Source organism: Coregonus lavaretus, assembly GCF_964263955.1.
Source record: "Coregonus lavaretus genome assembly, chromosome: 19".
NCBI lineage: Eukaryota > Metazoa > Chordata > Actinopteri > Salmoniformes > Salmonidae > Coregonus > Coregonus lavaretus.
In genome coordinates this window covers 45,033,812-45,057,282 of record NC_140006.1, presented here as the reverse complement: position 1 = coordinate 45,057,282, position 23,471 = coordinate 45,033,812, and the positions used below count along the sequence as shown (strand labels likewise).

Here is a 23,471-nt window from a genome sequence, read left to right as displayed (position 1 = left end):
AGCTGGGCGATTAAGCACAGACGCAGAGATAAGGTGGCAGCTGGGCGATTAAGCACAGACGCAGAGATAAGGTGGCAGCTGGGCGATTAAGCACAGACGCAGAGATAAGGTGGAAAATGGTCTCCTCAATAACTTGTGTGTCTGGGCTGTTCTCTATCTCTATCTCTCCCCATCTCTCTCTCTCTCTCTCTCTCTCTCTCTCTCTCTCTCTCTCTCTCTCTCTCTCTCTCTCTCTCTCTCTCTCTCTCTCTCTCTCTCTCTCTCTCTCTCTCTCTCTCTCTCTCTCTCTCTCTCTCTCTCTCTCTCTCTCTCTCTCTCTCTCCCCATCTTTCTCTCGCCTGTAGAAAGTTATCAGTTCAGCGTGCCCGAGTCCCTGCCGGTGGCCACTATGGTAGCCAAGATAAAGGCGCTAGACTCAGATGTGGGACCCAATGCTGAGATGGAGTACAGGATCGTGGATGGGGACGGGCTAGGGTTGTTCCGAATCACCCCCGACCCAGACACACAGGAGGGCCTCATCACTCTGCAAAAGGTACAATGCAGACCTTTCCTCTGAGAAGCCATTGCTGGAGGTCTCCTATAGCATCGAACTGTCCTAATATGGACACCGTATAGGACTGATAGTGTCTATATTAGGATAGTGGAAGTTGTCAGTCTTTTGGAGTTGGTGTCCAAACCAAGTGAGTTTGAGACAGAAATGCCATTGTGACTGCCGAAATACTGACACTGCATAGGACAGGTATCAAATCAAATTTTATTGGTCACATGCGCCGAATACAACAGATTTAGACTTTACAGTGAAATGCTTACTTACGAGCCCATTCCCAACAGTAGAGTTCAAACATAAGACAAATATTTGCTAAATAAAAAAGAAATAGTAACACAATAAAAACAAAAACATGGCTATATACAGGAAGTACCAGTACTGAGTCAATGTGCAGGGGTACCAGGTAATAACATGGCTATATACAGGAAGTACCAGTACCGAGTCAATGTGCAGGGGTACCAGGTTATAACATGGCTATATACAGGAAGTACCAGTACTGAGCCAATGTGCAGGGGTACCAGGTAATATCATGGCTATATACAGAAAGTACCAGTACTGAGTCAATGTGTAGGGCTACCAGGTAATAACATGGCTATATACAGGAAGTACCAGTACTGAGTCAATGTGCAGGGCTACCAGGTAATAACATGGCTATATACAGGAAGTACCAGTACTGAGTCAATGTACAGGGGTACTAGATAATAACATGGCTATATACAGGAAGTACCAGTACTGAGTCAATTAACAGTCTATGACTTGGGTGGCTGGAGTCTTTGACATTTCTCAGGGCCTTCCTCTGACACTAACTGGGATAGAGGTCCTGAATGGCAGGGTTCGTCCCCAGTGATGCACTGGGCCTTACGTACTACCCTCTGTAGCAGATGCCAAGCATTCAGATGCCAAGCAGTTGCCATACCATGCGGTGATGCAGCCAGTCAAGATGCACTCAATGGTGCAGCTGTAGAACTTTTTGAGGATCTGAGGACCCATGCCAAATCTTTTCAGCCTCCTCCCTATAGGCTGTCTCATCATTGTCGGTGACCAGGCCTACCACAAGGATGACATGTGTTATACCCTGGGTTGTCCTGAACAGAATGAGCATGTTTGTGAAGAAAATTTGTCATAGAACACACACTTGAATGTACTCATGACTCCAATGCTCGTGCACGGCCACACGGTCGTGGCTGAACAGGGAGTACAGAAGGGGACTGAGCACGCACCCCTGAGAGGCCCCCGTGTTGAGGATCAGCATGGCAGATGTGTTGTTACCTACCCTTACCACCTGGGGGCAGCCCGTCAGGAAGTCCAGGATCCTGTTGCGGAGGGAGGTGTTTGTCCCTGGGTCCTTAGCTTAGTGATGAGCTTTGTGGGCACTGTGGTGTTGAACAGCATTCTCACATAGGTGTTCTTTATTGTCCAGGTGGGAAAGGGCAGTGTGGAGTGCAATAGAGATTGGTCATCAGTGGATCTGTTGGGGTGGTATGCAAATTGGAGTGGGTCCAGGGTTTCTGGGATGGTGTTGGTGTGAGCCATTACCAGCCTTTCAAAGCATTTCATAGCTACAGATGTGAGTGCTATAGGGCGATAGTCATGTAGACTAGATGGGGAACTGGTGCTTGCGGCCCCCCTTGTGTAGACCCGTGGATCAATTTCCCAAAAAAATTAGTCAGTCGGGGTCTCAACTTACTGTTGAGAGTTAGAATAGTAGAATACATAACCTGCAATTTCAAAATTTGATGATGTGGAATAGAGTTCCATGTAGTCATGGCTCTATGTAGTACTGTGCTCCTCCTATAGTCTGTTCTGGACTTGGGGACTGTGAAGAGACCTCTGGTGGCATGTCTTGTGGGGTATGCATGAGTGTCCGAGCTGTGTGCTAGCAGTATAACAGACACCTCGGTGCATTCAGCATTTCAACACTTCTTACAAAAACAAGCATGCATATTATTAATGTTAGCTCTACGCGTACATTTAAGGGTCAGCCGTTCTGCCCTGTTCGGAGCCAATTGTAATTTTCCTAAGTCCCTCTTTGTGACACCTGACCACACGACTGAACAATAGTCCAGGTGCGACAATACTAGGGCCTGTAGGACCTGCCTTGTTGATAGTGTTGTTAAGAAGGCAGAGCAACGCTTTATTATGAACAGACTTTTCCCCATCCTACTGTTGTATCAACATGTTTTGACCATGACAGTTTACAATCCAGAGTTACTCCATGCAATTTAGTCACCTCAACTTGCTCAATTTCCACATTATTTATTACAAGTTTTAGTTGATGTTTAGAGTTTATTGAATGATTTGTCCCAAATGCAATGCTTTTAGTTTTGAAATATTTAGGACAAACTTATTCCTTGCCAACCATTCTGAAACTAACTGCAACTCTTTGTTAACTGTTGCAGTGATTTCACTCGCTGTAGTAGCTGGTGTGTATAGTGTTGAGTCATCCACATACATAGACCCAAAGCCAGTGGCTTGTCATTACTAAAGATTGAAAAAAGTAAGGGGCCTAGACAGCTGCCCTGGGGAATTCCTGATTCTACCTGGATTATGTTGGAGAGGCTTCCATTAAAGAACACCCTCTGTGTTCTGTTAGACTGGTAACTCTTTATCCACAACATAGCAGGGGGTTTTAAGCCATAACACTTACGTTTTTCCATCAGCAGACTATGATCGATAATGTCAAAAGCCGCACTGAAGTCTAACAAATCAGCTCCCACAATGTATGGCTTGGGTGGTTGGAGTCTTTATTGATTGTCCGGGCCTTTCTACCACACCGCCCTTTATAGATGTCCCGGATGGTAGGGAGCTCGGCCCCAGTGATGTACTGGGCTGTCCGCATCACCCTCTGTAGTGCCATGCGATCGAGGGCGGTGCTATGGCCATACTAGACAGTCATGCAGCCAGTCAAAATGCTCTCAATGGTGCAGCCGTAGAACATTTGGAGGATTTGAGGGCCCATGCCAAACTTTTTCAACCTCCTGAGGGAGAAGAGTGCTGTCATAAACAGCCAGAGGCATGTGGTTTACCTCTGGCTGTTTATCTATTTAGATTTTAGGTGACTTTTCTCTCTTTCTTTCTTCAATTCTTTCTTTCATATGAGCAATTGCGTTGTCTTCTGCCATTCGTTCATTTTGGTACAGCGCCGTGGGTCACATGTGGGTCTGAAAAGACGATTCTCTTTCTCAGTAGCATGCAGCGAATTCGCACTGGATGAAAAGCCAAAAAATTAGTATTACATCCTGGCATTTAAAGCGTACTCAATGGTCGAAATGTACACAACTTTCTATTTTCGCATACCCACCCAGCCTACTATTTAGAATGCAAGTGCTAAATAGTCTGACCCTCCCTCTATGTCTACTTCCTTCCCAACCCTCTCTATCTCGTCCAATCGGTAGGGCCTGGACTTTGAGACCCAATCGAGCTACACCCTGCGTGTCCAGGCGTCCAATAGAAACGTCGACCTGCGATTCCTCTCCCTGGGGCCGTTTAGCGACACAGCGACCGTGCGCCTCAACGTGCAGAACGTGGACGAGCCGCCCGTCTTCTCCTCGCCATTCAGCAAGATGGTAATCTCGGAGGCGGCAAAGGTGGGCACCACCATTGGAACCATCTCCGCACGCGACCCAGACTCCACCAACAGTCCCATCAGGTAGGGGTGCGGCCATGATTCATCATCGCAAGTTCACAATCTCTATGCTCTGTTACTGTTTGAATGTTTTTGGTCAGTTCTGCCTTTTGTGTCCTTTGTTGTTGATAATTGCTTGTGTATTTATTTGGTTCAGTTGTAGCCTTTATCCAGTGGTGGAAAAAGTACCCAATTTTCATACTTGAGTGAAAGTAAAGATATCTTAAAAGTAAATTACTCAAGTAAAAGTGAAAGTCACACAGTAAAATACTACTTGAGTAAAAGTCTAAAAGTATTTGGTTTTAAAGATACTTAAGTATCAAAAGTAAAAGTATTCCTTATACAGTATAAAGCAAACTAGGCGGCATCATTTTCTTGATTGATTTATTTACGGATGGCCAGGGGCATGCTCCAACACTCAGACATCATTTAAAATTGAAGCATGTGTTTAGTGAGTCCGCCAGATCAGAGGAAGTAGGCATGACCAGGGATGTTCTGTTGATATGTGTGTCAATTGAACCATTTTCCTGTCCTGCTAAGCATTCACTTTTGGGTGTCAGGGAACATAAATGGAGTAAAATATATATAATTTTCTTTAGGAATGTAGTGAAGTAAAAGTTATCAAATATATATATATATATAGTAAAGTACAGATACCAAAATAAATACTTAAGTAGTACTTTCAAGTATTTTTACTTTAGTACTTTACACCACTGCCTTTATGATTCAAAGTAATGTAGAGAACTTGCCAAAAATAGAAGGAGATTTCATGGATTTATAGTTCATGAAAGCTCATAGCTCCTTATTATAACATACTGCATGTATGCATGCTTGATTAATGCATTCTGAATGCATTGCACGCAGAAAGGTCCATAGAAGTGTTGCTATGGCGAGTGCAGTTGAATCTGGCCCTTGATAGGAAGCCTTTCCAATACTCTCCCTCTCCCGTCTCCCTCTCCCTCTCCCATCTCCCTCTCCCTCTCCCATCTCCCTCTCCCTCTCCCTCTCCCTCTCCCTCTCCCTCTCCCTCTCCCTCTCCCTCTCCCTCTCCCTCTCCCTCTCCCTCTCCCTCTCCCTCTCCCTCTCCCATCTACCTAACTCCAGGTACTCTATAGACCGTAACACCGACTTGGAGCGCTTCTTCAACATAGACGCCGCCACCGGTGTCATCAGCACCGCCAAGCCGCTGGACAGAGAAGTCAACGCCGTACACAACATCACCATCTTCGCCACGGAGAGCTGTAAGTCAAGTGTTCTTATTTTGCTCTGTCCACATGGTTGCTACATTACATCCGGGTTGTTGTCAATCGACGTTGCATCTTTAGATATATTGTCCAGAAATGGCCGTCGTTGAACAGAACGACATTTCACGTTCACAATAAGCAACGCCATAGTGTATCTTTATCTATTTAGCCCCCCACCCAAAATGGTTTAACCTGGAACCAAAAGGGTTCTTCGGCTGTGGGAAGAACCCAAAATGGTTTAACCTGGAACCAAAAGGGTTCTTCGGCTGTGGGAAGAACCCAAAATGGTTTAACCTGGAACCAAAAGGGTTCTTCGGCTGTGGGAAGAGCCCAAAATGGTTTAACCTGGAACCAAAAGGGTTCTTCGGCTGTGGGATGAACCCAAAATGGTTTAACCTGGAACCAAAAGGGTTCTTCGGCTGTGGGAAGAACCCAAAATGGTTTAACCTGGAACCAAAAGGGTTCTTCGGCTGTGGGAAGAACCCAAAATGGTTTAACCTGGAACCAAAAGGGTTCTTCGGCTGTGGGAAGAACCCAAAATGGTTTAACCTGGAACCAAAAGGGTTCTTCGGCTGTGGGAAGAACCCAAAATGGTTTAACCTGGAACCAAAAGGGTTCTTCGGCTGTGGGATGAACCCAAAATGGTTTAACCTGGAACCAAAAGGGTTCTTCGGCTGTGGGAAGAACCCAAAATGGTTTAACCTGGAACCAAAAGGGTTCTTCTGCTGTGGGAAGAACCCAAAATGGTTTAACCTGGAACCAAAAGGGTTCTTCGGCTGTGGGAAGAACCCAAAATGGTTTAACCTGGAACCAAAAGGGTTTTTCAAAGGGTTCTCCAAAAGAACTCTTTTAGGTTCACCTTCTTTTCTACGAGTGCACAAGAGGGTCACTCTTCACTTTTGTTACCGCTCATTGTGACTGCACACTGAGTGGACCAGCGGCTTCACCGCACTCACGACTTAAGACTATATTTCACACTCGACAAATCCCAAATTCTATTAAAATGAAGTAAATCCGGTATCATAAAAGACAGACTTAAGCTTCCTATACTATTTCTCAATGAATATCATTAGTCGAAAGGCTCACTGGGATTTCACCGATTTCGCTTGGCAGTCTGGGGAAGCAGCAGGTCTCCTTGATTAGAGGAGAGTCTGAGCAGATGCTCTGCTGCAGTAGAGGTCGACTGCAGTTGATCGCAGGATACAGAACTCGTGCCGTTTGATCAAGCCTCACCATGATTCCAAATGATGGCCGAAGCTGGTCCGCATGAATGCACGCACACACACACACGCACGCACGCACGTACACACACACGCACGCACGCACACACACACCCCTCCCAACTCCCGGGCTTTCCAGCTGATGACTTTGTCCGTGACCCTTTGGCAAAAGAAGTGCACCTGTTCCCCAATCACTCCATCTGACTCACTTCTACTGAGGCTGGAACTCAATCAAACCTGCACCGTGGAAAAAACTCCATTGCGGTGGGAGGGGTGTGACTATTATACAATCTCCTCCAAACTGGTATAGGGGAGAGTGGGGTAAGGTGACCCAAAGGGGTATGTTGAGTCACCCTTGTTTCTAGGGAAACCATACACAAAATGTATCATTTGAACAAATATTTAGGAAGAGATCATAATTTCATGGAGTCTGTGAAGGAGGAAACCACATGGAAAAAGTGGTAAGCAAGTTAGGTCAATAGATCATGGTTCCCTTACAAAAAAAGATTGCAGTTTTGAAACTGCAGTAGAAGTGCAGTAACTGTGGTATTTTGGACGCAGTAATTGCCACAAACTGCAGTTATACTGCAGTGTACTGCAGTTATATTCTACTCTGAATGCAATCTTTTTTCGTAAGGGTTAGATGCAGCTTTTTTAAATGTGTCTTGGCAGGGATCTTCTATTTATCTCTGCTTGGGCAAACATGCCTGATCCCTGAAGAAACATTGTATCCATTGTATTCGCCTGAGTTTGCAATTGGCAAAATAATTTAAGGTGTGTATAAAAACAAATCTTAGGACACGGATTGAGTTAAGTCCTGGACTAAAAAGCTCAAAGGTGAATCTCCATTGAAATAGCTAGTCCAGGACTAGGAATAGTCTGTGTTTGGGAAACCGGCCCTAACTGTGATATTAGATATAATGATCCAGCTCACCTGAACAATTGGAGGCCTATCACCCTTCAGTGTTATGACTCCAAAATATTAGCAAAATGTACTATAGGATAATACAATATTCTATATGATAATACAATGTGCTATAGGATAATACAATGTGCTATAGGATAATACAATATGCTGTATGATAATACCATATGAGTGCCAACAAAGGTTTTGCCACCAAGTACCATGTACTAAGTCATGTTTTGCAGAGGGGTCAAATACGTATTTCCCTCATTAAAATGCAAATCAATTCATAACATTTTTTACATGCGTTTTTCTGGATTTTTTTGTTGTTATTCTGTCTCTCACTGTTCAAATAAACCTACCATTAAAATTATAGACTAATCATGTCTTTGTCAGTCGGCAAACGTACAAAATCAGCAGGGGATCAAATACTTTTTTCCCTCACTGTATGTGTTCAAATAGTTGTAGTCACCTCCAAAGTAACTGTTTGTTCCCCCAGAAAAAATCTCTCTTTCTCTCACACACACTCTCTTTCTCCCTCACACACTCTCTCTCTCTCTCTCTCTCTCTCTCTCGCTCTCTCTCTCTCTCTCTCTCTCTCTCTCTCTCTCTCTCTCTCTCTCACACAGTCTCTCTCTCTCTCACACCCTCTTCACCTCTTTAAATCAACAGCATGATGTACTGACAGATGTGCACAATCTATTTCCATGTCAGCAACTGTGGAAACATGTAGCTAGTGCTACAGTAGTGAAAAGAGTATACAGTGCCTTCAGTAAGTATTCATACCCCTTGATTTATTGCACATTTTGTTGTGTTACAGCCAGAATTAAAAATTGATTAAAAAAATGTTTTATCTCACCCATCTACACACAATACCCCATAATGACAAAGTGAAAACATGTTTTTAGAAATTGTAGCTAATTTATTTAAAATGGAATACAGAAATATCTCATTCGCATAAGTATTCACACCCCTAAGTCAATACATTGTATAAGCACCTTTGGCGGCGATTACAGCTATCAGTCTTTCTGGGTAAGTCTCTAAGAGCTTTGCACACCTGGATTGTACAACATTTGAATATTATTCTTTAAAATATTATTCAAGCTCTGTCAAGTTGGTTGTTGATCATTGCTAGACAGCTTTTTTCAAGTCTTTCTATAGATTTTCAAGGCAATTTAAGTTAAAACTGTAAGGCCACTCAGGAATATTCAATGTCGTCTTGGTAAGCAACTCCAGTGTATATTTGGCCTTGTGTTTTAGGTGATTGTCCTGCTGAAAAGTGAGTTTGTCTCCCAGTGTCTGCTGGAAAGCAGACTGAACCAGGTTTTCCTCCAGGATTTTGCCTGTGCTTAGCTCTATTTCATTTAATTTCATCCAAAAATCCCTCTAGTCCTTGCCAATGACAAGCATACCGATAACATGATGCAGCCACCAACATGCTTGAAAATATGAAGAGTGGTACTCAGTGACGTATTGTGTTGGATTTGCCCCAAACATAATGCTTCGTATTCAGGACATAAAGTTAATTTCTTTGCCAAATTTTTTGCAGTTTTACTTTAGTGCCTTATTGCAAACAGGATGCATGTTGTGGAGTAACTACAATGTTGTTGATCCATCGGTTTTCTCCTATCACAGCCATTAAACTCTGTAATTTCTTGGCTGATTTCTTTTGAGTTTCCCGTGATGTCAAGCAAAGAGGCACTGTGTTCGAAGGTAGACCTTGAAATACATCCACAGGTACACCTCCAATTGACTCAAAATGATGCCTATTAGCCTATCAGAATTTTTCTAAAGCCATGACATCATTTTCTGGAACGTTCCAAGCCGTTTAAAGGCACAGTCAACTTAGTTTCAGATTGTACCTCCCCTGTTTCACTCTGTTTCGAAACGTTTTCTCCCCCTTTCATACCTGCTGAACACAACCCAGGAATTGTGAGCAAAAACGATGCGCAAATTATTACATCCGTGCCTTAATAAGACTGAACTGACCGACCGTGTGTGACAGGCGGACAGCTGATGATCGAGCACGGGTTTGAACCCACAGCGTTGTAGTGAAATTGAAAGTAGACGGATGATAAAACATCATTTTGGAGGATGATTTCTCTCGCTTCCTCTCTGGCTAGATTTATTTATTTATTTAATCTAAGGGGAAAAACCTTTGATCTCCCCCCAGCGCTACAGCCTAAATAAATCTAAATCATACTTAATTCGTTTTCATATCCTCTTCATCGGCCACAACGTGTAGAACTAACCCCACAGTGAGGACAGCGAGAGGGAGAAAGAGGGAGTCGGTTGGAATGATATTGTGACATATGATATTATAATAATATTGTGACATGATATTATAATGATATTGTGACATGACATTATTATGATATTGTGACATATGATATTATAATGATATTGTGACATGATATTATAATGATATTGTGACATGACATTATTATGATATTGTGACATATGATATTATAATGATATTGTGACATATGATATTATAATAATATTGTGACATGAAATTATAATGATATTGTGACATGATATTCTAATGATATTGTGACATGTAATTATAATGATATTGTGACATATTATATTATAATGATATTGTGACATATGATATTATAATAATATTGTGACATGATATATTAATGATATTGTGACATATGATATTATAATGATATTGTGACATATGATATTATAATGATATTGTGACATATGCTTTTTACCATAGAGGACAAACGGAGAGAGGGTTGTTGTAATGGCCAAGCAGACACACACATGGATGCTCACACACACGCACACGCACACACACACACACACAAGCGCGTGCGCGCACACACACACACACGCGCACACACACCCTGCCAGATGTTGTCATTCTGGTTGAGCTGGTGCTATTTGCCCTCCACAGGTGTTCAGTGTTTGCCGGTGGAATTGGTGTATAGATTACAGAATTTTCCCAAGTAATCACAGGGGATAATGTTCAAACTAAACATACCCATCACTGTTGACTGAAATCACAGGGGATAATGTCCAAACTAAACCTACCCAAAACTGTTGACTGAAATCACAGGGGATAATGTCCAAACTAAACAGACCCATCACTGCCCACATGCTACATAATTATTAATATTAAGACATAAGCAACTCCAGGTACAGCCAACCTATCTGTTGAGTAAATATGTCTCACGTTAATTACACCCTGTCTTTAAGAGACAACCAGAGCTCAGGTATATTTTCCTCAGCTCACACCCACTTATGGTTGAACTGTGGAGAAATATGCAGAGAAGTAGCCCAGTAGACATACAGTAAGTACCCTAACATCAACGACAGGAACATCAATCTCTTAGGTATATCGTTTTACTATGACATAGCAGAAAGTGTCTTCCCCTTTTATAGGTTATTATTTAAAGTTCAAAAGATTTCTAGTAATACCAATTAATTAAATATACCTCTCGATTACGAAGATGCTATACATAGTACATGATCATGCATCACACACAGTGTGTGGTCTTAGGGTCATAGGTCATTACACACCGAGTTTGTAGGAAGTTGCACATTTAGATGAAAACAATGACCAACTATTCTCGTCGCTTCTGTTTTGAAATATCTGTATTTATATCTATGAACGTTCTGCCTTCAGACGATTCTCCAGTGTATAGCGTGCTGAGAAACCTTGGGCTGTCGGTTACCCCCTGATCCATGATTTATATTAAGATAAAGGTTCAGCTGAAGAGAAGGTAAACAAGACAAAATTAGCTTGTTAAAAAGCAAACAACATGCGTCGTCTGAGCATGCCGAGTCACTCAATGGAAACCACAGAGTTGTCGTTGAGGGCTCCGACTCTTTTTTAAGAACACTTCCAGACGCCCCCAGTCTTCCAGACTTCCTACACAGTCTGTTTTTTGAATGTTTTCTTAAAGGGGTGGTTCACCACAATTACAACATTTAAATATTGGTTTCCTTACCCTGTAAGCAGTCTATGTACAAGGTAATATAGCAACCCATGCTTTGTCTTTGTTTGCGTGGCCACTGTCTCCAAATGCTAACTTTTTAGCATTTTTGTTCAAGTCTCTAAACTTGTCTGACATTGATTGTGTAGCTCCAAAAAAAAGTTATTTTAAGACATGTTGGTGTGTGGTGAAATCAGTTAATGGAAATTGATGTTGCGGGACAGGACATGCAACTGTCTCAGTGAAAACATTTTGTTTTCCTGCATCCCCTCCTTCTGCCCAAGAAAGCAAAGGTAACTGAACTAAATGACTATTACATTTAGCAGATGCTCTTATCCAGAGCGACTTACAGGAGCAATTAGGGTTAAGTGCCTTGCTCAAGGGCACATCAACAGACTTTTCACCTAGTCAGCTCGGGGATTAGAACCAGCAACCTTTCAGTTACTGGCACAACGCTCTTAACCACTAAGCTACCTGCCGGGACAATCACCCCGTAGCACTCACCTCTGTCCTCATGAAGTGCTTTGAGAGACGAGTCAAGGATCATATCACCTCTACCTTACCTGTCACCCTAGACCCACTTCAATTTGCTTACCGCTCCAATAGATCCACAGACGATGCAATCGCCATCACACTGCACACTGCCCTATCCCATCTGGACAAGAGGAATACCTATGTAGGAATGCTGTTCATTGACTATAGCTCAGCATTCAACACCATAGTACCCTCCAAGCTCATCATTAAGCTCGAGGCCCTGGGTCTGAACCCCGTCCTGTGCAACTGGGTCCTGGTCGGAAACAACATCTCCACTTCGCTGATCCTCAACACTGGGGCCCCTCAAGGGTGCGTGCTAAGCCCCCTCCTGTACTCCCTGTTCACCCATGAATTCCATTCCTTACTTAGATTTGTGTGAAATTGTTAGATATTACTTGTTAGATATTACTGCACTGTCGGAGTTAGAAGCACAAGCGTTTCGCTACACCCGCAATAACACCCGCTAAACACGTGTATGTGACCGATAACATTTGATTTGATTTACTTTACCCCTACCAGATACATGCTTGTAGACCAGGGCATTTGGTTGTGCTTATCCTTGACCACTCGTTTCTCTCTTGTTTATTTTTTCAGTTGACCCACTACAAGTGGGAAAGGGCATAGTTCTGATCACAGTGACGGACATCAATGACAACGCGCCTGCCTTCGCCATCGAGTATGAGACCTACCTTTGTGAGAGTGCCAGAGCTGGACAGGTATGTCAACATCTTACGATGCATCCAAAAGCTCCTATTGGTATTGGAAGACTGAGGGCATTATACATATATATATATATATATATATACATATATATATATATATATATATATATATATATATATATATATATATATATATATACAGTGGGGGAAAAAAGTATTTAGTCAGCCACCAATTGTGCAAGTTCTCCCACGTAAAAAGATGAGAGAGGCCTGTAATTTTCATCATAGGTACACGTCAACTATGACAGACAAAATGAGAAAAGAAAATCCAGAAAATCACATTGTAGGATTTTTAATGAATTTATTTGCAAATTATGGTGGAAAATAAGTATTTGGTCAATAACAAAAGTTTCTCAATACTTTGTTATATACCCTTTGTTGGCAATGACACAGGTCAAACGTTTTCTGTAAGTCTTCACAAGGTTTTCACACACTGTTGCTGGTATTTTGGCCCATTCCTCCATGCAGATCTCCTCTAGAGCAGTGATGTTTTGGGGCTGTCGCTGGGCAACACGGACTTCAACTCCCTCCAAAGATTTTCTATGGGGTTGAGATCTGGAGACTGGCTAGGCCACTCCAGGACCTTGAAATGCTTCTTACGAAGCCACTCCTTCGTTGCCCGGGCGGTGTGTTTGGGATCATTGTCATGCTGAAAGACCCAGCCACGTTTCATCTTCAATGCCCTTGCTGATGGAAGGAGGTTTTCACTCAAAATCTCACGATACATGGCCCCATTCATTCTTTCCTTTACACGGATCAGTCGTCCTGGTCCCTTTGCAGAAAAACAGCCCCAAAGCATGATGTTTCCACCCCCATTCTTCACAGTAGGTATGGTGTTCTTTGGATGCAACTCAGCATTCTTTGTCCTCCAAACACGACGAGTTGAGTTTTTACCAAAAAGTTATATTTTGGTTTCATCTGACCTCATGACATTCTCCCAATCCTCTTCTGGATCATCCAAATGCACTCTAGCAAACTTCAGACGGGCCTGGACATGTACTGGCTTAAGCAGGAGGACACGTCTGGCACTGCAGGATTTGAGTCCCTGGCGGCGTAGTGTGTTACTGATGGTAGGCTTTGTTACTTTGGTCCCAGCTCTCTGCAGGTCATTCACTAGGTCCCCCCATGTGGTTCTGGGATTTTTGCTCACCGTTCTTGTGATCATTTTGACCCCACGGGGTGAGATCTTGCGTGGAGCCCCAGATCGAGGGAGATTATCAGTGGTCTTGTATGTCTTCCATTTCCTAATAATTGCTCCCACAGTTGATTTCTTCAAACCAAGCTGCTTACCTATTGCAGATTCAGTCTTCCCAGCCTGGTGCAGGTCTACAATTATTTTTCTGGTGTCTTTTGACAGCTCTTTGGTCTTGGCCATAGTGGAGTTTGGAGAGTGACTGTTTGAGGTTGTGGACAGGTGTCTTTTATACTGATAACAAGTTCAAACAGGTGCCATTAATACAGGTAACGAGTGGAGGACAGAGGAGCCTCTTAAAGAAGAAGTTACAGGTCTGTGAGAGCCAGAAATCTTGCTTGTTTGTAGGTGACCAAATACTTATTTTCCACCATCATTTGCAAATAAATTCATTAAAAATCCTACAATGTGATTTTCTGGATTTTTTTTCCTCAATTTGTCTGTCGTAGTTGACGTGTACCTATGATGAAAATTACAGGCCTCTCTCATCTTTTTAAGTGGGAGAACTTGCACAATTGGTGGCTGACTAAATACTTTTTTCCCCCACTGTATATTATGCCATGTACATTTTATAATGGGATAAACACAGTTAAACATTGTGATGCAGAGTTCAAAGGTGACAGAATTTTGGGAAAACAATTATATTGGGTATCATTGTCGCAATTAAAACAACAAATGAATAATTAGCAGTGTTGGGGAGTAGTGAACTACATGTACTTCAACTACAGTGGCTTGCGAAAGTTTTCACCTGGGCTTTGACTATGCCATTCCAAGACATTGAAATGTTTCTCCTTGAACCACTCGAGTGTTGCTTTAGCGCTATCCTCAGGGTCATTGTCCTGCTGGAAGGTGAACCTCCATCCCAGTCTCAAATCTCTGGAAGACTGAAACAGGTTTCCCTCAAGAATATCCCTGTATTTAACGCCATCCATCATTCCTTCAATTCTGACCAGTTTCCCAGTCCCTGCTGATGGTGTTCTCAGGGTGATGAGAGGTGTTGGGTTTGCGCCAGACATAGCGTTTTCCTTGATGGCCAACAAGCTCCATTTTAGTCTCATCTGACCAGAGTACCTTCTTCCATATGTTTGGGGAGTCTCCCACATGCCTTTTGGCGAACACCAAACGTGTTTGCTTATTTTCTGGCCACTCTTCCGTAAAGCCCAGCTTTGTGAAGTGTACGGCTTAAAGTGGTCCTATGGACAGATACTCCAATCTCATTTGTGTATCTTTGCTGCTCCTTCAGGGTTATCTTTGGTCTCTTTGTTGCCTCTCTGATTAATGCCCTCCTTGCCTGGCCAATTAGTTTTGGTAGGCGGCCCTCTCTTGGCAAGTTTGTTGTGGTGCCATATTCTTTCCATTTTTTAATAATGGATTTAATGGTGCTCCGTGGGATGTTCAAAGTTTATGATATTTTTCTATAACCCAACCCTGATCTGTACTTCTCCACAACTTTGTCCCTGACCTGTTTGGAGAGCTCCTTGGTCTTCATGGTGCCACTTGCTTAGTGGTGTTGCAGACTCTGGGGCCTTTCAGAACAGGTGTGTATATATACTGAGATCATGTGACACTTAGATTGCACACAGGTGGAATTTATTTAACTAATTATGTGACTTCTAAAGGTAATTGGTTGCACCAGATCTTAATTAGGGGCTTCATAGCAAAAGGGGGTAAATACATATGCACGCACAACTTATTTTTTTAATTTCACTTCACCAATTTGGACTATTTTGTGTACATTAAATCCAATTAAAAAATCCATTTAAATTACAGGTTGTAATGCAACAAAATAGGAAAAACACCAAGGGGGATGAATTCTTTTGCAAGGCACTGTAGTAATTGAACTACATTTTGCAGTAGCTTGGTGGTAGTTGAAACTGAATTCAAATCTTGGTAGTGTTTTCTGTAGTTAATTACTTTGTTTGCCATGTAGCAGTGTAGATAACTACTGGAACTACACACTACTTTTAGGTAGGCAAGATTTTCCTTTATCTTTCGGCTTCAGACCTGCCTAATTATCACTTGAAACAACGTTTTTGTGTTTAGTAGGCTAAATTACACATTCTGCTAACATATGACCCTAAAGTGGTCTGTTCTTGCAATTTGTAGTCAATGACATTTCAGATTTACATATGATAATTTTTCACGAAGTAGATAGTGTATCATTAAGTAGTATGGATGTAGTGAACTACTTTTTCCAAAGTAACTTTAGTTAAGTAAATTATATTTTCTAAAGGGTAGCTTTAGAATAGCAAACTTCTTCCGGTGTGAAGTAATTGGTAGCTTTGATAAACTATATTTTCAGAGTAGCTTCCCCAACACTGATAATTAGGCATATCAATAATTTGGCAAAATTTGGAGGCGGAAAACGATTATCTGCGCCACAATTGTCTCATAGACATTTGTATAACACAGCAGCGGTCAGGTGAAGGTAGTTAGAGGCTTCACGTGGATCTCCATAGCAGGTGCCTAATCAGTGGATCAAAGCTTTGTGCTGCCATGTGGAAAAGGGTTTTATAGGGGGATGCAAAACAGGACTGTGGGGGGATTGTGGCATGAAATTGGTTTGTGTGAAAACGTGGCGTGGCGTCAAGTACTCGGTGTCAGCTCGCCACGGCAGCCAACCAGCCAAGCTGAGACCACACGTTTACTTATGCATCCATTCACACTCTCCGTGGAGTGGGAGCACAGCTGTGGTGTGTGTGTGTGTGTGACATTACGCCTTTTGAGTTGTGAAAATGGCATCATTAAGTCCTCACAAAACAAAAACTATAGCAGTGAATTTGTCACACCACATTGACATACCCCATACCCAAGAATCTCTTCAAGCAGCCATTGAAATACAACAGCATCACACATCACTGCCCGCCATAATTACAATAGGAGATGATAGCCATTTTAAATATGTGGTGCTCTCTTAATGAGTACAATTAAGCCCACTCAGGTTAACAGGGATACACGATGATAGACCTGTGTGTCCTTTGGTGACCTTTGACTTTATAAGATTGTCTTTTATGTAATGACTCAGTTGAAGGCCCTCATGCGTTTCCAATGAGGCGATTATACACATGAATGGACTCTTCTCTTCCTCATGTCCCACTGCCTGTAGAGACACAGATGGGATGGCCAAGGAGATAATATCTCTTTTATGATAACTATATATTAAATAGTTATTGATATATATTATATATAATTATAAAGACCTATGTCCAATATGTATATACAGTGGGGAGAACAAGTATTTGATACACTGCCGATTTTGCAGGTTTCCCTACTTACAAAGCATGTAGAGGTCTGTAATTTTTATCATAGGTACACTTCAACTGTGAGAGATGGAATCTAAAGCAAAAATCCTAAAATTCACATTGTATGATTTTTAAGTAATTAATTTGCATTTTATTGCATGACATAAGTATTTGATACATCAGAAAAGCAGAATTTAATATTTGGTACAGAAACCTTTGTTTGCAATTACAGATATCATACGTTTCCTGTAGGTCTTGACCAGGTTTGCACACACTGCAGCAGGGATTTTGGCCCACTCCTCCATACAGACCTTCTCCAGATCCTTCAGGTTTCGGGGCTGTCGCTGGGCAATACGGACTTTCAGCTCCCTCCAAAGATTTTCTATTGGGTTCAGGTCTGGAGACTGGCTAGGCCACTCCAGGACCTTGAGATGCTTCTTACGGAGCCATGCTGGAAGACAAAGCCACGACCCATCTTCAATGCTCTTACTGAGGGAAGGAGGTTGTTGGCCAAGATCTCGTGATACATGGCCCCATCCATCCTCCCCTCAATACGGTGCAGTCGTCCTGTCCCCTTTGCAGAAAAGCATCCCCAAAGAATGATGTTTCCACCTCCATGCTTCATGGTTGGGATGGTGTTCTTGGGGTTGTACTTGGGGTTGGCCTGGACATGCGCTGGCTTGAGCATGGGGACCTTGCGTGCGCTGCAGGATTTTAATCCATGACGACGTAGTGTGTTACTAATGGTTTTCTTTGAGACTGTGGTCCCAGCTCTCTTCAGGTCATTGACCAGGTCCTGCCGTGTAGTTCTGGGCTGATCCCTCACCTTCCTCATGATCATTGATGCCCCACGAGGTGAGATCTTGCATGGAGCCCCAGACCGAGGGTGATTGACCGTCATCTTGAACTTCTTCCATTTTGTAATTATTGCGCCAACAGTTGTTGCCTTCTCACCAAGCTGCTTGCCTATTGTCCTGTAGCCCATCCCAGCCTTGTGCAGGTCTACAATTTTATCCCTGATGTTCTTACACAGCTCTCTGGTCTTGGCCATTGTGGAGAGGTTGGAGTCTGTTTGATTGAGTGTGTGGACAGGTGTCTTTTATACAGGTAACGAGTTCAAACAGGTGCAGTTAATACAGGTAATGAGTGGAGAACAGGAGGGCTTTTTAAAGAAAAACGAACAGGTCTGTGAGAGCCGGAATTCTTACTGGTTGGTAGGTGATCAAATACTTATGTCATGCAATAAAATGCAAATTAATTACTTAAAAATCATAGTGTGATTTTCTGGATTTTTGTTTTAGATTCCATCTCTCACAGTTGAAGTGTACCTATGATACAAATAGCAGACCTCTACATGCTTTGTAAGTAGGAAAACCTGCAAAATTGGCAGTGTATCAAATACTTGTTCTCCCCACTGTATATATGCATGTTACACTCATTACATTTTTTGTCTTAATTCATCTTACATGCCCCACTACGTGTAGAGACACAGATGGTAAGACAGAGAAGATTATATATCCTTTATGATAACTCTATTATATACTGTAGTAAGTGGTATTCAATATCATAAGGAATAACTATATTATATAGTTAATGGTATTCAATCTAAATGGAATAACTATATATGATATAGTTAATGGTATTCAATCTCATATGGAATAACTATATATTATATTGTTAATGGTATTCAATCTCATATGGAATAACTATATATTATATAGTTAGAGATTTATTTTTACTAAGCCAGAGTCATATGAACTCATGGACACCATTTGTATGTCTCTCTCTTTGAAGGAAGTTGAAGGTAGTTTCTGTAACGATTGCTAACTAGCATTAGCGCAATGACTGGAAGTTTATGGATTTCCAATAATTGCACTAACAATAGTTGTCCAAATGCTCAAACTATCTCTTTAAAAGTTAGACTGATTTGAGCTACAAAAATGTTCACAACAATGCATTCGGAAAGTATTCAGACCCCTTGACTTTGTCCACATTCTGTTACGTTACAGCCGTATTCTAAAACATATTAAATATTTTTTTTCCTTCATCAATCTACACACAATACCCCATAATGACAAAGTGAAAACAGGTTTTTAGACATTTTTGCAAATGTATTACAAATAAAAACCAGAAATACCTTATTTACATATGTATTCAGACCCTTTGCTATGAGACTCGAAATTGAGATCAGGTGCATCCTGTTTCCATTGATCATCCTTGAGATGTTTCTACAACTTGAAGTCCACCTGGGGTAAATGCAATTGATTGGACATGATTTGGAAGGCACACACCTATCTATATAAAGTCCCACAGATGACAGTGCATGTCAGAGCAAAAACCAAGAGCTCCGAGACAGGATTGTGTCGAGGCACAGATCTGGGGAAGGGTACCAAAACATTTCTGCAGCATTGAAGGTCCCCAAGTGGCCTCCAACATTCTTAAATCGAAGAAGTTTGGAACCACCAAGACTTCTCCAGAGCGCTCAGGACCTCAGACTGGGGCAAAGGTTCACCTTCCAACAGGACAATGACCCTAAGCACACAGTCAAGACAACGCAGGAGTGGCTTCGGGAAATAGCTGAAAAGCAACGCTCCCCATCCAAACTAAAAGAGCTTGAGAGGATCTGCAGAGAAGAATGGGAGAAGCTTCCCAAATACAGATGTGCCAAGCTTTTAGTGTCATACCCAAGAAGACTTGAGGCTGTAATCGCTGCCAAAGGTGCTTCAACATTGAACTGAGTAAAGGGTCTGAGTACTTACAGTGAGGGAAAAAAGTATCTGATCCCCTGCTGATTTTGTACGATTTTCCACTGACAAAGACATGATCAGTCTGTAATTTTAATGGTAGGTTTATTTGAACAGTGAGAGACAGAATAACAACAAAAAAATCCAGAAAAACGCATGTCAAAAATGTTATGAATTGATTTGCATTTTAATGAGGGAAATAAGTATTTGACCCCTCTGCAAAACATGATTTAGTACTTGGTGGCAAAACCCTTGTTGGCAATCACAGAGGTCAGACGTTTCTTGTAGTTGGCCACCAGATTTGCACACATCTCAGGAGGGATTTTGTTCCACTCCTCTTTGCAGATCTTCTCCAAGTCATTAAGGTTTCGAGGCTGACATTTGGCAACTCAAACCTTCAGGTCCCTCCACAGATTTTCTATGGGATTAAGGTCTGGAGACTGGCTAGGCCACTCCAGGACCTTAATGTGCTTCTTCTTGAGCCACTCCTTTGTTGCCCTGGCCGTGTGTTTTGGGTCATTGTCATGCTGGAATACCCATCCACAACCCATTTCAATGCCCTGGCTGAGGGAAGAAAGTTCTCACCCAAGATTTGACGGTTCATGGCCCTGTCCATCGTCCCTTTGATGCGGTGAAGTTGTCCTGTCCCCTTAGCAGAAAAACACCCCCAAAGCATAATGTTTCCACCTCCATGTTTGACGGTGGGGATGGTGTTCTTGGGGTCATAGGCAGCATTCCTCCTCCTCCAAACACGGCGAGTTGAGTTGATGCCAAAGAGCTCGATTTTGGTCTCATCTGACCACAACACTTTCACCCAGTTCTCCTCTGAATCATTCAAACTTCAGACAGCCCTGTATATGTGCTTTCTTGAGCAGAGAGACCTCACCGTTCTCATGATCATTGCAATTCCACGAGATGAGATCTTGCATGGAGCCCCAGGTCGAGGGAGATTTGTGTTTCTTCCATTTGTTGTCACCTTCACACCAAGCTGCTTGGCGATGGTCTTGTAGGCCATTCCAGCCTTGTGTAGGTCTACAATCTTGTCCCTGACATCCTTGGAGAGCTCTTTGGTCTTGGCCATGGTGGAGAGTTTGGAATCTGATTGATTGATTGCTTCTGTGGACAGGTGTCTTTTATACAGGTAACAAGCTGAGATTAGGAGCACTCCCTTTAAGAGTGTGCTCCTAATCTCATTTCGTTATCTGTATAAAAGACACCTGGGAGCCAGAAATCTTTCTGATTGAGAGGGGCTCAAATACTTATTTCCCTCATTAAAATGCAAATTAATTTATAACATTTTCGACATTTTTCTGGATGTTTTTTGTTATTCCGTCTCTCACTGTTCAAATAAACGTACCATTAAAATGATAGACTGATCATTTCTTTGTCAGTGGGCAGACATACAAAATCAGCAGGGGATCAAATACTTTTTTCCTCATTGTATGTAAATGTGATATTTCAGTTTTCTTTTTTTATTTTGTGTGCAAAAATGTCTAAAAACCTGTTTTTGCTTTGTAATTATGGGTTATCGTGTGTAGATTGATTATTGAAAAAACAATTTAATCAATTTTAGAATAAGGCTGTAATGTAACAAAATATGGAAAAAGTCAAGGGGTCTGAATACTTTCCGAATGCACTGAATACTGTAGAGGACCTGAATATTACTCTGTCCTTCGATATGTTTGTGCTGTATAGCCAGCTACTGTGGTAATTCTAAAACATGAAGCTGTCATGTCAAATTTGGAGTTGACATGCCAAATCTGGAGTTGACATGCCAAACCTGGGGTTGACATGCCAAACCTGGAGTTGACATGCCAAACTTGGAGTTGACATGCCAAACCTGGAGTTGACATGCCAAACTTGGAGTTGATATGCCAAACCTGGAGTTGACATGCCAAACTTGGAGTTTATATGCCAAACTTGGAGTTGACATGCCAAACCTGGAGTTGATATGCCAAACCTGGAGTTGACATGCCAAACTTGGAGTTGACATGCCAAACTTGGAGTTGACATGCCAAACCTGGAGTTGACATGCCAAACTTGTAGTTGACATGCCAAATCTGGAGTTGACATGCCAAACTTGTAGTTGACATGCCAAACCTGGAGTTGACATGCCAAACTTGGAGTTGACATGCCAAACTTGGAGTTGATATGCCAAACTTGGAGTTGATATGCCAAACCTGGAGTTGATATGCCAAACCTGGAGTTGACATGCCAAACTTGGAGTTGATATGCCAAACCTGGAGTTGATATGCCAAACCTGGAGTTGACATGCCAAACTTGGAGTTGACATAGCATGACAACAAATATATAAGTTGGCTATAGAGTAAAAACAGATCTGAAACCAGCCTTCCTGTATACCATCTAGAGGTATTACACATTCTGGGGAGCGTTGGGGCCGAGAACACATTTTAGTAACTGTCATCATGCATTATGAAATGTAAACTCCGGTATATTGTGAAAATCATTATCATCCCGATGCTGAGCCACATAAACAATCAAAAGGAGTCCCTGTTTGCAGCCCTGAGATACACTGAGCAAGACAACATCAAAAACCCTAGCCTACATACATACACACTGACCTTCTCCCAAATGAATAAGTAGATTTCTGTACTACTTTGAAAATAAACTTCAGGACAATTATGATTTTGATGGTGTTCAGATCTCAATAGACCTTCATCAGATAAGGAGTAGCAAAGAATATCAAAACTGTAACTTGTGCACGTGACATAAATTGCAAGTAAACATTTGGTTTTGCATTGGCAAGATGTATGTTCACCATGGTTACTCAAATGAAATCAAATTTGATTGGTCACATACACATAGTAGCAGGTGTTATTGCGGGTGTAGCGAAATGCTTGCGTTCCTAGCTCCAACAGTGCAGTAGTATGTAACAATTCACAACAACACACACAAATCTCAAAGTAAAAGAACGGAATTAAGAAATAAATCAATATTAGTACGAGCAATGTCAGAGTGGCATTGACTAAAATAAGGTACAATAGAATACAGTATATACAGTTGAAGTTGGAAGTTTACATACACTTAGGTTGGAGTCATTAAAACTCGTTTTTCAACCACTCCACAAATTTCTTGTTAACAAACTATAGTTTTGGCAAGTCGGTTAGGACATCTACTTTGTGCATGACACAAGTAATTTTTCCAACAATTGTTTACAAACAGATTGTTTCACTTATAATTCACTGTATCACATTTCCAGTGGGTCAGAAGTGTACATACACTAAGTTGACTGTGCCTTTAAACAGCTTGGAAAATTCCAGAAAATGATGTCATGGCTTTAGAAGCTTCTGATAGGCTAATTAACATAATTTGAGTCAATTGGAAATGTACCTGTGGATGTATTTCAAGGCCTACCTTCAAACTCAGTGCCTCTTTGCTTGACATCATGGGAAAATCAAAACAAATCAGCCAAGACCTCAGGAAAAACAATGGTAGACCTCCACAAGTCTGGTTCATCCTTGGGAGCAATTTCCCAAACGCCTGAAGGTACCACGTTCATCTGTACAAACAACAGTACGCAAGTATA

The 23,471-nt window shown here is 41.9% G+C and overlaps 1 protein-coding gene across 1 annotated transcript in view; it reads left to right on the top strand.

The window, feature by feature from the left end:
- The window catches only part of LOC311146911 (cadherin-7-like), a gene marked incomplete at its 5' end in the record, with an annotated part of 116,960 nt that overhangs the window by 53,739 nt on the left and 39,750 nt on the right, over nt 1-23,471 (top strand). The window contains 4 exons of the mRNA XM_084183538.1: nt 345-532; nt 3,943-4,196; nt 5,277-5,413; nt 12,619-12,740. Of these exons, the coding sequence (XP_084039664.1) occupies nt 345-532; nt 3,943-4,196; nt 5,277-5,413; nt 12,619-12,740 (701 nt within the window). The remainder of the gene's footprint in view (nt 1-344; nt 533-3,942; nt 4,197-5,276; nt 5,414-12,618; nt 12,741-23,471) is intronic.